At 46.6% G+C, this 15,930-nt stretch overlaps 1 protein-coding gene and 1 long non-coding RNA gene across 3 annotated transcripts in view; one reads left to right on the top strand and one right to left on the bottom strand.

Moving 5' to 3' along the window:
• Positions 1-9,658, bottom strand: part of POU2F2 (POU class 2 homeobox 2) — a 66,078-nt gene extending 56,420 nt beyond the window's left edge. The window contains 1 exon segment of the mRNA XM_087971128.1: positions 9,548-9,658. Coding sequence (XP_087827254.1) covers positions 9,548-9,647 — 100 coding nt within the window. The 5' untranslated portion in view covers positions 9,648-9,658.
• On the top strand, positions 9,167-15,547 carry LOC148129962 (uncharacterized). Of its 2 annotated transcripts, XR_015750535.1 has the most exons (4): positions 9,167-9,293; positions 9,557-9,658; positions 12,470-12,625; positions 13,215-15,547. It is a non-coding gene; the product is annotated as an uncharacterized LOC148129962 (long non-coding RNA). The 2 variants fall into 2 exon arrangements; XR_015750536.1 differs by lacking the exons at positions 9,167-9,293; positions 9,557-9,658 and adding an exon at positions 11,379-11,764.
• Positions 15,548-15,930: the final 383 nt, after the last annotated feature.

Raw genomic sequence — 15,930 nt, 5'->3', positions numbered from 1 at the left:
GCAAAAAAGGTTGTAAAATTTGGTAGAAGTCACTTAACAACTGCCTTGTATAGCAACGGAAATTCTGGTCCCAATTGTGGTCATAAGTCGAGGACCCACCTGTATTAGTTTTCATCTGTTCCTAACCTTCTTAGTGGTGGCAAACTGGAAGACAATATTCAGCAGTCAGAAGCCACTAAAGAGGCATGTGAGCAACCATTTCCTCTTTTTTTGCATCGTAACCTTAGTAGGTGCTATTAGTATGTAAGACCTTCCTCCAGAGATACACAGCATTAACAATGGGGCATTTTTCCCCACCAGCAGCTTCCAGTCTCTGATGAGATTTAATTCCTTGGCTCAAGGAAGCATTTAGAGACATTTTGAAAACCGGAAACCATGTTCCTCAGCCAGGCAACCCATCTTCATGGTCCCCTGCAAATTCCACTGACCGAGGAATTGTTTTGCTAATGCCTCCCTCTAAGGCCAAAACGCCCATCTAGAGATACATAGCTATGTTCTACCTCCTCATTTGTGCTGGTTTCATGTGTGCCACTGTTTTCTTTAACATAAACATCGGTTAAAGCTTTTGTTATTCTAACAGGCCCAAAGGTACTTTTTTTTACAAAGGGCAACTGGACTTTCTTTGTTTTTCCTTGGAGACATTTCGCTTCCCATCCAAGAAGCTTCTTCAGTTCTGACTGAAGGGTGGAGAATGGCAGGATTTACATTCCTTGCAGTCGTCTGGTCGTTAGCGCTCTTTCTGAGGGTCATTGAGTCAGAACTGAAGAAGCTTCTTGGATGAGAGAAACGAAATGTTCTCAAGGAAAAAAACCAAAGAAAGTCCGGTTGCCTTTTGGAAAAAGCATCTTTGGGACAACCATGACCTGGATGACTGAGCATCTCCATAGACATTTATTCTAATAGGCACAACCACAATAGTTTTCACAGATTCAAAAGCGTGCCTATGGTGTGCAAGGAGGGAGGACAAGATGAACATGGCGAACAGGAAAGTACCATGTACGTACCAAGGTGGACTGGACAGGTAGTGTCATCATCAAGGCTGGATTAGATGTAACCAATAAACCATTACTTACATCTCTAGCAACTTAAAGGTACCTTCACTATATAATTTGTACCCCCCACATACACAAAAACAGCTCCACCATAAAGTCTGGTTCTCTAACAACTTACCACCACACCTTTGATTTAAGATATTATCCTTATATTTTGCTTGTAAAACAGAAAAGCTAGGTTTTGTACAAAATGCCTAACTCAATACTTAACAGACATAATACACACTAACAGGCTACATTCAGAGAATAAACCATACTAATATGATGGCTTGTTTCACATCGCACCATGATAGGCTGACCTGCCAACCATCCAATCCCATTTTAGCCAACTGATAACAGCCAGGCTTGGCCACAAGAAATAGCACACAAAGACAGCAACTCGTAAGTACACGCAAACTCAAGTCAACCCATTCAGCCAATCTGTTGCTATGCAGGCACTCGGCAAAGCTTCCATTTTCCCGGATCTTAGATTGGCCTTGGCTCTCAGTCTTTAGGAAGCTTCTGAAGATATGGCTCTGCCCCTATTCCCAGTGGGGAGCTTTTACAATAGCTGTACTGAACTGATACAGAATGAATTCTGCTGCTGATTCTGATGTTATGGTTTTTTTTTTAATTAATTGTGGGTCATTTTTATAAGTTGGTGTGTTGGTTTTTTACTTGTTTTTACTTGTTGTGAGCCTATCCCAATTGGATAGGTGAGGGGAGTGGCCATACAAATCAAATAAATAATAATTTTCTATATAAATTCACACAAATTCCTATTCCAAGGAATTTATAGGCATTCTTCATGAAAATTCCATGGACTTCATCACACAACTGCAGGGTACGTATTGAAAGATGCAATGGATGAATAACATCAGTGGAATCGATAGGGATCATACACCCCAGGACGATTTGCAAATATTTGTGTACCAGTAGTGAGTTTGCATTTTTCTTTCTGATAAGCTTTCAGCATCTGTCTTGGTCAACTAGTTATGATCTTTCTACAGTCTTACAGCTTTCTTTATGTGGGCGCACCCAGATGTTCTTGAAATCCGGCTGCCGTCATCCACAGCCAGCATAGAATCAGAGAGAAGGCATTGGCAATATTTTTATAGCTTTTTTTATCCCACCTTTATCATTTTTATACATGATTCAAGGCAATGAACATACCTAAAATTCATTCCTCTTCCTATTTTCACCACCACCACAACTCTGTGTGGTGAGTTGTACAGAGAGAAAGCGAATGGCCCAGAGTCGGCTGGCTGGCTTTCATGCCTAAGCTGGGACTAGAACTCACAGTCTCCTGGCTTCTAGCCTGGTGCCTTCGCCACTAGACCAAGATTTACCCCACTAATTCCAACCTCCAGCTCAGCGAAAAAATCCAGATGCTGGTGTAGGCCTTGGGTGATAGAAACTGTAGTTTATACCCATCTGGAAGCTTCTTGGAACTTTCTAGAGAAGAAGCAGGTTTGTATTTAATGGCTTCTTGACACTGGTTTGTACAAGCAAGAACAATTGGCTTGAAATCTGAGGCAGTTTGATTAAACACCTTCGTGAAAAGTAAGTCACTGTTATTCTTTTACCTATTTGGGAGGGAGGTAGCATACAGTAGACAGGTAAGTAGCCTATCTCGTTTTAGCTAGCCATGAATATGTGCAATCAGGTATAAGTTGGCGTTGATGATTTGATCTCCAATGCAACACACACACATATCGAGATCCTTTCCTCTCCGCCAGCCTCTCCTTTCACACTCATGAGCCTTGAGACAATTCTGCTTGGCCTCTGTTCACATCAGGGAAGCAGCCATTTTACCTTTGCTAACCAAAGTGAATTCACCTGGTGTTTAACTGCGAAGGGGTAGAGGACATGTTTTTTTTTTTAAATACAGAGGGTAAATTTGGAGACTTAAAACTCCAAAGAAGAAGACCGAAATCAGACAGCGGAAAAGTGCAGGGGTTAGCTAGATGGGAAATGCAGATACTCAGATCAAAAAGGATTCCTTGCACTGAGAAAGATGTGTAGTCAGCAAAACGGAAGGCAGTGGGGAGGATTCGAAGGGAAGGTAGAAGAACCGACAAGCATTTGCTCTTGGGAATTTCACAACAGTTGCTGCCTCGTGGCTTCTTCCGTCTTTCCTTGGTTAACTGGCAACTCTCATACAAAATTTCTCAAAGTTGCCTACTCAAGAGCTTGGTGTAAACCCTGGGAGCTCCGAAAAAGGAGACATCCAGAAACTTTGATTTCTAGCGGGACTCTGCTAGAATTAGGCAGGACAGAAGGCAATGGATGGAAACTAATTAAGGGGAGAACTAAGGAGAAATTCCCTGACCGTGAGAGCAATTAATTAGTGAAATGGCTTGCCTTCAGAAGGTGTGGGTGCTCCATCACTGGAGGTTTTCAAGAAGAGACGAACAGTCATTTGTCTGAAATGGTACAGGATTTCCTGCCTCAGAGGCGGTTGGACCTGCAAGGTCCCTTCCATCTCTGTTATTCTGTTATTCTCTAACGGGGAACAGTCGGCCATCGTGCATGAGGTGAGAAACGAAGCATGATAAAGAAAGGACCCGGGTATGAAACGGAGAGGTGGAGAAGGAAAGAAGGCAGTAAGGGAGGCAGGCGGGATGCGAAACACAGGATGGGAAGGCGTCTCAGAAGGAGAAGGAATAACATAGGCCAGAAGGACCAAACACTTCAAGCCAAGAGTCAGACGTGTCCCCGAGGTGCTTGCTTGGTATGCCTGGGGAGGATCAGAGGCACCCCTTTGTCGGCATTGGCTTACATCCTGGCCCAGCCATTTCTGGTGACATCTGGACCACATCAATGGTGGCAAAAAAGGTGCATCATCCATATGGATGGAGGAAGCTGGACCCAGAGACGGAAAGAGGGCGAGCAAAGGTTGAGGGTTGTAGAGACTTGGAAAAGCTGCCTCGGTAAAAGAAGATTTTCTCTACCCTGCTCTCATTCCCCTGCTTCTCTCTCTCTCTCTCTCTCTCACACACACACACACACACACACCAGCTTCAGCACTGACCCCCTCTCTGCACCATCACCAAGGCCAGTCCCTTGGGAAGACTGTCCTCCTCCCCTTTCCTTCCCCCAATCCTGCTGACCCTGGCGCGTGGCTGTGCCCGGAGGCTCGGCTGGAACAAAGGGCCCAGAGCTTGGCCAATCAGGGTGTGCAGCTCTCCTGCCGCTGACCTTTTTATGATTATTATTTAAGGGAAAAAGCAGAGGCAAGGAAAGGAGAAGGGGGGGCGGGAGGAGGAGGAGGAGGCGGCAGGAGGCGGCAGGGGAGGGGGAAGAGGAAGGGAGCGTTGCAAAGGAGAGCTGGCCTCTCGGCAGCCACTTTATGGAAAATACCCCTACATGGCTCACGGTCGCCCAAACGCCCTGCCCCGGCCTCTGGGGAGTCCATGTTGCCTGGGATCAACCAGGCCGTGACCCAACAGGAGCACGTTCATGTGTGCAGTGGCCGTAAGAAAGCCCCTGGCGGTCTCCTCACTCAAGAAGGTTGGAAGGGATGAATATGTTGGCCCCCAGCTTCGCTAGCAGAAGGGAACAGATCCTTCGATTTTCACCCAGGTCTGTTCCTTGGTCTGTATAAAGGATCGCCACCATTTTACACTGGGGCCCACTGGACAATTCAAGGAATATTTCACTTCTGGAGCAAAGTTAGAGAACTCTTAGAAATGATCCTCTCTGATTCTTCATCCTCAGAAGCCCAAGTCTAAGCAATACAGTTAACGGTTATTAAATGTAGCCATCCTCCTTTTCCCCCCCATAAAACCCAGCTTATATAGCTACGTCCTCTGACCAAACTAGCTTGTGTCCTCCATATATTGACCAAACCCTTTTCTTTTTTTAACTCCACTGCTTGGATATCCAGCCCTACGTAAACATACCAAAGATTGCACCAAGAGTAACTGACCCTTGCAAGCATATAGAATGTTTCTGTGCTAACAAGCTTGTGGATCGGAGGCAGCAGAGAACTATCATCATTTTTTGAATCAGCTTTCTTGACCAAGTTACAGGTAAAAATATACATGGGGAAGAGATCATGGCTTTCCAATGCTGTGAATGGCCTGTCAGGGTATGAAATTATAACTCAATCCTTCTCATGGTTCAAGACACTTCTGGGCTCAATTCACACAATGCTTCTGGTTAAGTTAACTGGGGTTGTATAGTTTGGGGAAATGTACCCAAGGTCAGCTTTGGGCCATAGACTGGTCGGTCAATTCTTGTCACAAGAATTCAGCCAGTTTGGTCTAGTGTTAAAGGCAACTAGGAGAGGGTGAATTCTAGTTCCACCTTAGGTATGAAACCCACCTGGGTGACTCTGGGCCAGTCTCCCTCCCCCCCTCTCTCTTCTCTTCTCTCTCCCTCTCCCTCTCCCCCCCTCTCTCTCTAGGCCCACGACCACAGGCTCTGGAGACAAAGCCTGTCAGTCAATTCCTTTGGCAACCAAATGGATCAACACTTGGTTGAGTGGGGAAAAAGCAAACCCTGCACTTGTGGAGAAATGTTAGGAAGAAAAGGAAAGGTTTTGGGAGATGTTACTATTAAAAAAAATAGACCATCATTAAACTATAATATGGTTCATTTCTTTGAGCACCAAACATGGCGGCTGTGTTCCCCTCACCCAGATCTAGGACTTAGTGTGTTGTATAAACTCAGCACCACAACTGTTCCCTGAGCATTCATATGTGAATTCAGGAAGTATAAAGCATCCACTGTTTGATCATGTGGCAGTCATACCGTGGAAATGGTGGTGTGAAGCAAATGTTAACACCATGTCTTTGAACTGTTCAGCTGGCTTTGGTGTACTTTATAGCTTCTAAGTAGCAGGAGCCTCTCATAAAGCATTGTGTAGAATATAAAGTTCATATTTCATTACAAAATAGCATAGCAAAATCCCAAGCAACGCATGTTCACCCAATTTCTCTCTGTGTTTGGAAATTTGTCCTTCAAATTCACAAAGGTTTCATGCTTATAGAAGATCCAGTGTGTTATTAGCAAATATATTACTTGCTAGTGTCAACTGAGTAGAAAGGAATTCAAAATATAACTTATGTTCAGAATTTTTTTCCCGATAGAGGCATGTTTTGATTTTAATCAGTTCTCAAAGCAAACTAAACAAGATTTCCGATGCAAAGCTGTGGAAACCAAATCAAAGTTTAGTCAAATGAAAAATGTAGAGATGAAATTCAAATTTAAATCTCAACAGCTGCCAATAGGCATGGTTGCTCAAATCTAAAACTGTGCATTTAGGAAGCATTTTGGAGGCATGGTTTTAGTCTGATGAAGGTATATAGATGGTGGTCTTTTAAATTTTTATCCTTTTGCAATGGACGTAAGGATTGTTTTGTTTTCCATTGCAATACCTTCATTCTTCTCGCACTCTTTCTCATATTTTGGCCATTTAATGTACAAAGACAGATACTAAAAACGATTTGAAGTGCACATTTGTCTAACTTAAAAGCTTTCTACCTTATCCTATTAGTAAATCAGGCAATAAAAGCATTATCCAATTATGAACACTGAAAGTTTTAAAATACAGCATCAAAAAGGACATTTTAGTGTATGGATTTTTTAATCTATCAACTGTTATTTCTTCAAAAACATACCAGGGGTTTTCACTGAAAATAAAGATAATGGGAAAGAAAAACAAATCTTTTAATAACACTTTTAAAAGGACTAAGAAAAACACATATGAATCACAGCATAAAGCAACTATGCAACATTTAAGGAGACACGATCTTATGAGGTACCAGTGACAAAGATCCCTGTAAATATATATACACACCAGTGAGTGCACACATATGCACACACCCACAACACAGCAACACAAGAGAGAACAGAGTGACAGATCCCCAGTGTCAGCATATCTGGCTGGCCATCTGGACCTGAGTTTCACACTGAATTCCCCAAATATGTTACCAAAACCAAGAAACTACCTGGTCCTCCTCACATTTTGAGAATCTCAACTGCTCTCTCGATTGGGTTTTTCCCTTTCCCTTCTGTGTGTAATGTGAACATTGATCCCCCAAATAAAAAGAATCTACAAACGTGGTACCCAAAGTCACAGTCATCTTATGCCTCTCCTCACCTCCCCCTTGTTCCTGTGTAAAGAACACCCAAGTTTCCTACACCTCATTGCAACAACTTCAGTGCTTCGTTGGGGTTTGGAATTACCCCATTTCCAGCCCCACCTCAGAAGGCATCAAGGACACAGACCTTCATACATGTGCGTGCGCGCACGCACACACACACACATTTACTACTCTACCCAGAGAAAGAGAGAGAGAGAGAGGATGTGGGGGTGGAGGGGGGCAGTTACTACAGGCTGGAAAATCGATTTCTGCTTCTGAACAAGCTTCACTTCCCAGACCTCCAGGTTCATTAGCAAGGACTGGGCTTGACACCAATACAATTTCCACACCAAGCTGGCTGCAGCAGAGCTGGGGGAGGGGTGCACACAGAGGGCCAGCTCTGCAGCCACTTCTCTGAACCCCCACCCCCCCACCCCGCCAGCCAAGGAGGAGGAGGAGGAGGAGGAGGAGGAATGTGTCAAGAGCAGATTCTGCAATCTGCCTCTTGGTTTTTATTTGCCCAGATCACATCTCAGACTGCCTTTTGCACCTTCTTAGGGTTCTGTCCCCGCTCGCCCACGGATGTCCCACTGCCCATATTTCTGACGCTTCCCCAGTCCCAGCAACTCCTAAATCTCATCTGTCCAATCTATGAGGAAAGATGACCCTCCCAGGATCAGCTGGGTAATAGTAGAAGCATCCGTTACCCAAATGCCTGGTTCTCCTCTTAACTTTGGGAAGCAGGAGATAAAAAAAGAGTGAAGAAGCGGAGAGGCCACCGTGAATGCCAATTCTGGCATACTGCATCCATCAGGCCCCGTCCGGCCTACCACCTCATAATCTTAAGAGAAAGAAGATACATCTTCCCCAAGGGCACTTAAAAATGTCTTTCATAGATTCAAGGGACTCCAGTTCCCAAATAAATCACCCCTGTTGCTTTTTTGCTCTAACCGCTAGTCTCCCAACAACCATCTTTCCCAGCAGGGTTGGCCTCACCAACCCACTCTGCTTATCTTTTGACTTCAGTGCCCACGGTTGAGTATTGGGGAGGTACAGGAACACAAAAATCTGTTTAATGATCCCCTAGATCTCTATGAATAACGGGGGGGGGGGGTGAGGAAGAGGAGGAGGTAGTGTTGGGCACGGTGTTTTGGAGCGGCTGAACAAAAGGAAGCAGAGCAACTTCCTATCAAGTGTGGAGATTAAACCCCTGGATTGGGGGCTGAATGCTTGAAAACTGGGGAGAGCAAGAAGCCCAGAAACTGCAAATTAAGGAGGGGGAAAACCAAGGGTGTTTCCCCCCCCCCCCTCTTTACAGCAGAAGCCAGTGGGCATATTTATTGCCTCCACCTAGGCAACTCCATGGAGACCAAGAATGGAGGTTCACAAGTCTAGAATTTAAGTAACTAGAGGAGGGCTCTGTGAGAATCATTAACACGGAAAGAACTTGCTGAGTTTTAAACAGGCAAACTAAATGTATGCGGTTAAATCGAGTGGTACTGGTGGGGAGGTGGGGCACCACTGACAACTTAAAACAGGAATGACTGAATCAGAGTAACTGCATGATGGAGGTTGTACCTGCAACCAGGTATTGGAGGGGGGAGGGGAGGCAGAATTTCGATGTGCTGAGACAAATGAGAATTAAGGGGGGGGGGGAACCCTCGGGATTCCTGCTAGGACCTCACAAATGCCTCCTCACCGCTGCCCCTCCCCGTTCCCTCTGGTCCCGGAAAATTCTCCCCCACCTCCCAATGTCCAACCCCCCCACTCCCGATCCGCCGATCAGTTTGTTTCCAACCTCCGGAACCTCGCAGAAACCATTGGGGGGGATGCGGGAAGTTCTTTGAAGGGGATGGGAAACCACCGCGATTGCACTTCTGAGGCTGCTGGTGGGATCGCGGGCGGGCGGGAGTGGGGGGGGGGACAGAACCCAGCCGGTTCTTCCGGGCCTGCCCGCCTTCTCTCTCCCCGCCCGCCAGAGAAGGGCTTTCCCTCCCCATCCCCGCCTTGGCCGGGTCCTCTTCCGAGCGGCGGCCTCGCCACCGGCGCCTTCGGCCAGCGGCTGGCTCTTCCCGCTGTTGCTGCTGCTGCCGCCGCCGCCGCCGCTACCATCCACCCCCTCTGCCCCCCACCCCCTCCGTCTATCGACCGCAGGATGCCGGCGCCGGAGGTTCGATACGGAGCAGTGACACTCCGGATCAATACCGCCTGAATAAAAACCCGCTCGCCCCTCGCCACTTTCCGCTTTCCCCTCCTTTCCTCTCTCGCCTTCTCTTCGGCGGCCGGGCGGGAAGAGTTTGGGGGCGCCTTTTCACCGCCCTGGCTGGGCTTTTTGGCCGGGCCGGGGTCCCGCGCCCTCTTTTTGGGGGAGGTCTCCCCTTCCCCTCTCTCGCCCGTCTTTCTTCCTCTCGCTTCCCTCCTTACCGTTTGCAGAGCGCAGGGCGAGCGGCGATTTGAGGCGCCATCCGTGCTCCGGGCCGGCGGATCTTTGGAAGACCAAGGGGACCGGTAGTGGGATGAACATTGCGAGGACCTGTGAGTGACACTCCGCATAACCCCACGGAGGGAGGAAAAAATATATATAAAGATAGATAGAGACAGAGAGAAGGATGGGGGGGAGCAGGCGAGCGGCAAAGGGAGCCGGGCGCGGGGTGGGGAGACGCACGCCGGACAAGGGAGTGACAATCGGCGCGGTGGGGTGGGGTGGGGTGGGGGGTGGGAGAAGGGGTGGGAACGGGACACAGTTCGCCCTTCTCCCCCTCCAGCAACGCTCCGCTTTCGGCGCTTACACACGTGCGTGCTTGGGTCTGGAGCCAGACGTGTGTGTGTGTGTGCGTGCGTGTCTGCCTGGCAAGGCCGTGTGGGCTTTCGGTCACTCCACCAGGATCATTTTAAGGCTTTTGCAACAAAAAAAAAAGGAGAAGGGAAAGGAAGGGGAGGTGGACAGCATGCATGCGTGCGCGTGTGTAAAACACACCGATCGCCCCCCACCACGCCTGTGAATGTGTGTTTGTCGTGCCCCCGTTCAGAGACCGCTGCTCTTCCCCCCCCCTCCCCTTAGCCTGGTCCGAATTTCTCCTCTCCCCTCTTCGCCTGGCCCCCTCCCGTCACTCGCAGCCTGCGATTCCCACTTTATTGTCTTCTCCGTTATCTCGCGCGCGCTTCTCCCCCCTCGCCCGCCCCCTCCCTCTCTCCTTCCAACCACCCCGCTTTGACAGATGACATCCAAGCGAGCGACTTGCCGTCCCTCGCAGTTCCACACCCCCTCGCGGGCTCCTCCGCTTCCAATCCCCCCCTTTCTTTCTTTCTTTCTTTTTCTTTCTTTCTTTCTTTCTTTCTTTCTTTCTTTCTTTCTTTCTTTCTTTCTTTCTTTCTTTCTTTCTTTCTTTCTTTCTTCACTCTTTGCACAAGTACAGTCCTTACCCAGACAAAAGCAATTACTCCTTAGGTGTAAGCTTAACTGTGGGTGTCAGAAAAAGAGGAGGGGAAGCAGAAGAATTGGGGAGAGGGAGAATTACAGAAACCCCCACCTCTCTCCCAGCAAATAATCTTTTTGTTTTTTTTGGCCTGCCCTTCCGTCTTCAAAAATTAACACCGACACACGCGCGCGCGCGCCCACACACACCTGACACCTTCTTGGGGGTCAAACTCCGCTTTGGTGGCGCTAAAAAGAAGCCGCGTTAATCGCCGCGGAGTTTCTCCTCCGGCTTCCTTAAATTAACGCGTCACTTCCAACAGCCCCCCCTCCGCCAATCGCGCCTCCTTCCAGGTTGATTATTACGGGAGAGATTTACACGGATAATCACTGCAAAGCACCACGATAATAAAGGGGTGACCTTCCCGCTCCCCCCTGCAGCCCCTAGGATACATAATTAGGCGGGCTGGGGGGGGGGGGTTCTCTTCTTTTTCTTTCGCAAGCAATAATTCTTCCCCGCCACCGGCTTCCCCCCAGCCGGCCTTCGTTTTCTCCCACTTTCGTTGCAGAGTTCACGCCGCCTTCGCCTCTCCCGGAATCGCCCCGCGGTTTGCCCCGCTCGGGTAGGCGAGGCCGAGCAACTCCTCCGGATCCAGGGAGAGCAGCTCTACGTCCGCCCGCGCCGCCCGGTTCCTCCCCGCCCAGGCAGGGGCCTCGACCCCCGGAAAAGACCCGCGGGGGAAGAGATCGCTGCTGCTGATGATGATGATGCCGTCGCCGCCGCCCCGGGCGGACGAGGGCCCCTCCGCCGCCCCTCCCTCCGTCCCCCCCGAGGTCAAAGGAGGCCAAGGAGCGGCTCCAAAAACCGGCCGTGGGGGCCGCAGTCGCTTCCCCGAAGGGGCTACCAAGGACGGAGGCTTCGGGTCTCCTCGACCCGGCCCCCGCAGCTCTTGGCCCCGAACCGCCATCGCCTGCGGGCAGGAGATTCCGACTCCTCGAAAGAAGAGCGAGAGCCACTTTCTGCTTTTTCGCGATTTGGGAGGAGGAAGCAAGCCGAAAGCAAGGCTTCGCCCCTTCTCTGTCCTGTCCTACTGTCCTACTGTCCTCCTTTCACTCCCCCAACCCTTTCGGCGTTAAACAAACCGGGTTTAACCGAAACGCGGAGCGCCCAGGGCCAGCCCCGTCCCCCAAACCTAACGCTGCTCGCAATGGCTCCCACTTCAAAGGTCTTTAAAAAAATGCCCCCTTCCTCAATTCTCCCGTGTATTCCCCTGGACAAAAGTGGACCTTGTTTTAATTCCGAAACTCCTGATCCGCAGCATATTTCGAACCGGGGGGGGCCCCCAAAGAAAATCCACCGCCAAGGCTATTTCTGCGTCCCGTGTGAGCTCCCCTTTTGTGCATCATTTGACACCCCCTCCTCCTCCTTCCCCCCCCCCCCACACACACACACCATCCTGGAAAGTAAACCAAGGAGGCTAAAGAGGGGGATGTTGTAGGAGGAATGTATATAGTGAGAGGGATGTATATAGTGAGTGCCTGTAGGGAAGGCAGAAAGAAAGCTGGAGCCAGTGTATGAAAGGAAGAGTCAGGGTTGGCGGTGGATGGACAGAAAATGTGATGGAAATATATTACTGACAGGGAGTAGGAGAGAGGGGTGTATATACATTGTGCGATATAGAAAGGGGTCAGATTGATGGTGGGGCAAATAGATGAATATGTATGGGGCAGAGGGTGGGGGGGGGGGGGAAGGGTTTCCACCAGAGTGAAAAAGAGAAGAGAGAAAATAGCAGAAAGAGGAGGGCAATTATTTGATTCAGGACCACCTTGCGGAGGTCAAAAATTAACTGCCGCTAGCCTCGAAGTACATGGTGGGTGTCTTGGGAGGGTTAATATGTACCTTCGCTCTCTTTTTCTCTCCCCATGCCTAGGTCACAAAAACAACACACAGGACACACCTACACCCATTGTAAGAGATGCTCCCCCTGTATTATAACAAAAGCCAGAACGGAGATTTGGTTTCCTCGGAGGAAGAAGAAGAAGAAGGGAAAGAGGCTGCAGTTCCATTCCTGCTTCCAGGGAGAAAGGTCTGTCCATGCTAATAATAAATCAATGCTTGGAAAGAGGAGTTATCACAAATCTGCCACCCCCTTACAAAAAAAAGAAAAAAACAGTACAGAGCAGGGTCACCTAATAAGAAGTGTGCTGTTTTCACAAGGGCCACTTCAACCAGTAAAAGTGCCACAGCCCACATGTGTCATTTAAATGTGCCTTGAGAATCGTGTTGGTCCCACTTCCTAACCTAGATTGACAAGATTCTTCCCAGACCAGAGTGGCCTGTGGAAAAAATGCTTTTTTCTCTCGGAACTCCAGAGGTCTTCTCCCCCTCCCCTTTCAGCCCAAGCCAAACAGAAATACTCTGTTCTTTAAAAAAAAAAAATATGGTGGATACGTTGTTTTTTCAATCCCCACCCATTCTGTACTAGGCACAATAGAGAAGCACAGATTGAATTTGTATGATAAAAACAATTCAACCTGCCCCAAATCCTTGAGACCAGAAGGAAAGAGAGGTAAAAGTAACTGTTCAAAATAACTGCTTTCCAATATAATGGCTGCTCAAAGTATTTACTATAACCTTTATGTATTCTTTCAATTTATACTCCTTTTTTTCTACAGCAGTATTCAAGTATGGAAGAAGATAAAATCAGAGCAGGAAGGGAAGATGGCACAGAGAATAATGGATAAAAAGAGGGTTTTTAAAATATATAAATATATATATATATATATAGCTTAACGTTCAATGAATTTCTTTAGGTGAGCTCAAAGCCAGTGGGATTTTCAACTATTTTTTTTCTCATAAGCTGCTATATCTCAAACTGGTTTTAAAATTGTTTCAAAACTAGGGTCTGCTTGATAACAGTTTACTAAAGCCCTTTTCAGTGAAAGCACCCATTCATGCTGTTCTCTGGGCCTTCATTCTTCTCCAGAGAACATACAGAGGTGCGCATGTGTGTATGTGCTAATTAACCCCGCTTTCTAGCAGCGGTTCAGAGACAGTCGAGTGCAAAACCGTTTTCTACACAATTAAAAGATGCAGATAATAACTACACACACTGCATGGAGCATCCTGTCTGTTTCTTAGAAGATGAAAGAAGAGGCAGTATCCATATGTGGGTGTTGGGCTCAACAGAATGTTTCCTGCTACTCAGAATTGTATGGGCAGACTAAATTCCTAGAGGCTAGCATCCAATTAAAAGATGGATGCAGCAACAGGTTTTTTGATGGGGAAATAATTTTTTAAAAGGATCTAATTATCTAATTATTAGCAACAATGATGATTATGGGACTGGAGGCTAAAACAAATAAAGGACAGTTGCTGGAATTGGGTATGTCTAGTTTAATGAAAAGAAGGACAAGAGGGTGACATGATAGCACTGTTCTAATATCTAAGGGGCTGCCACAAAGAAGAGGGAGTCAAGCTATTCTCCAAAGCAGCAGAGGGCGGGACAAGAAGCAATGGATGGAAACCAATCAAGGAGAGAAGCAACTTAGAACTAAGGAGGAATTTACTGACAGTGAGAACAATTAATCAGTGGAACAAATTGCCTCCAGAAGTTGTAGGTTTTTAACAAGAGATTGGATAACCATTGGTCTGACATTGTATAGCGAGCAAGGGTTGGACTAGAAGGCCTTCAAGGTCCCTTCCAGTCTATTATCCATAGATCTTTCTTGCTAAACTAAAGCCATCACATCCACCTTTATCTGAGTCATTTAAATTAGAACTAGGAGCACCACCACCACCCCCAAATGATCATATAACATGTGTATAGATGAGCTGAAATATTAAAACTCATCCTGTAAAACCGATGAGAAAGCATTCTTCTTGTTTTTGCCAATCCAAGGCCTCTGCAGTTCTAAATAACATTCTGGCTTTTATTTAGAATTGTTTTTCTCCTTCACTGAGAATTAAAGTTTTAGAAATATGCAACATCCCTCCCATTGCTGACCTGTTATCTCTTTGCCCTTTAAACAACTATCAGAATGAAAAAGATGCAGTTTCAGCTCTCTTCCTATATACAAACTGAACCTATGCTTAATAGCACCCTAACTCCACTCCAAAACTTTGGAAGTTTAAAGAGCTATGTAACTCATTACTGTACTACATCAATGAGGATTTGAATTTTTTCCTTCCATAAAATTATCTAATAGCATATTTTGTGGACTCTCTGATGCTAAAAAATCAGGAACAATCCTTATTAGGGTTCTTAATTCTAGAGCCTTGCTAAAATTCTAAAGCTTTCTGTGTGTTTTTTTTTTAGGCTGTTTACTAATTTCCCGGCAGTTACAGAGAAAAACCTTAGCAGAGCCTTGAAAGGAAGAGGTAATCCTTTCTTTAAAGGGGTAAATTTAATCAGAACGGCTCTTCTCTTTCAGAAAGTAAAATAAAATTAAAAGGGCATTGAGGCAACAAAGAGAGAAGAATGGAAGATGGACTTCCTTTGTTGATATAGAATACTCACTAGGGTGTCATCACTGAATGCAAGAGGGGGAACATCATCATTTTTTCCCTTTCCTTTTTGTTCTTTTTAGGGTGCAAGTGGGAAGGTATTTAAAAAAGCTTTCTATCCTCAGTGTACTTTTCTTATCTAAAGTGGAGATATTTTTAAAAAAATGACTGCTGCAAAAGGACAACAGTGAATGGCCAAAGGAAGCATTGTCTGTGTAATACAGAAGAGAAACATCTGGGCTAAACCTTCAACATGTGGGTGGAAGGGTCTCTGTGTTTTGCGTTACTTTATTCCTGCCTTGGGTATTGATGTCAGCAGGCTTTGGGGACAATCCTTTCTACTTTTAGCAAAGACATCATCCTAAATCTTCACACCTTTTCCTCAAGAGGCCAATAAAACTGAGCAGAAGGCTGGTGTGCGGGGAAACCCCACTTGGTAATCATCTATGTCACTTTCCGAAAACTGTACAGTCTGTTGCTTCGTGCATGCAAAATACTCAATAAAGGCAATTCTGCATTTTAAAATGTGGAACAGGAGAGTGCTGTTTATTTGAAAGAAGCCCCAGAATTGGAGGGGGGGCACTAAATGAAACAGATACTCTATAGGAATCGGATGCATAAATATATTTTATCCAATTATTCTGGACTCTGAATGAGAGGCTAATAGAGGAGGCCAAGGCCATATTCCTTGCCGCTTCAAAGAAAGTCTGCATTGTAAAGGTTTGGTTGGACAGGTGAAGTTCTGTTCTCCATCCTTGCTCTTCTATCTGAATTACAAGCAACGTTACAAACCTGAGCAAAATAATTGGATGGTGACCATGAGGTGATGGGGTTATTTATATAGCACTTTTTAACAATCGCTGATCATCAAGCAACGATGGAAGA

The sequence above is a fragment of the Notechis scutatus genome, chromosome 8 (assembly GCF_049901735.1).
Source record: "Notechis scutatus isolate UNSWTSFEM ecotype Mainland chromosome 8, rNotScu1.2, whole genome shotgun sequence".
Lineage (NCBI taxonomy): Eukaryota > Metazoa > Chordata > Lepidosauria > Squamata > Elapidae > Notechis > Notechis scutatus.
The sequence above is the reverse complement of the archived record's forward strand: the minus strand, read 5'-3'. Positions and strand labels throughout refer to the sequence as shown.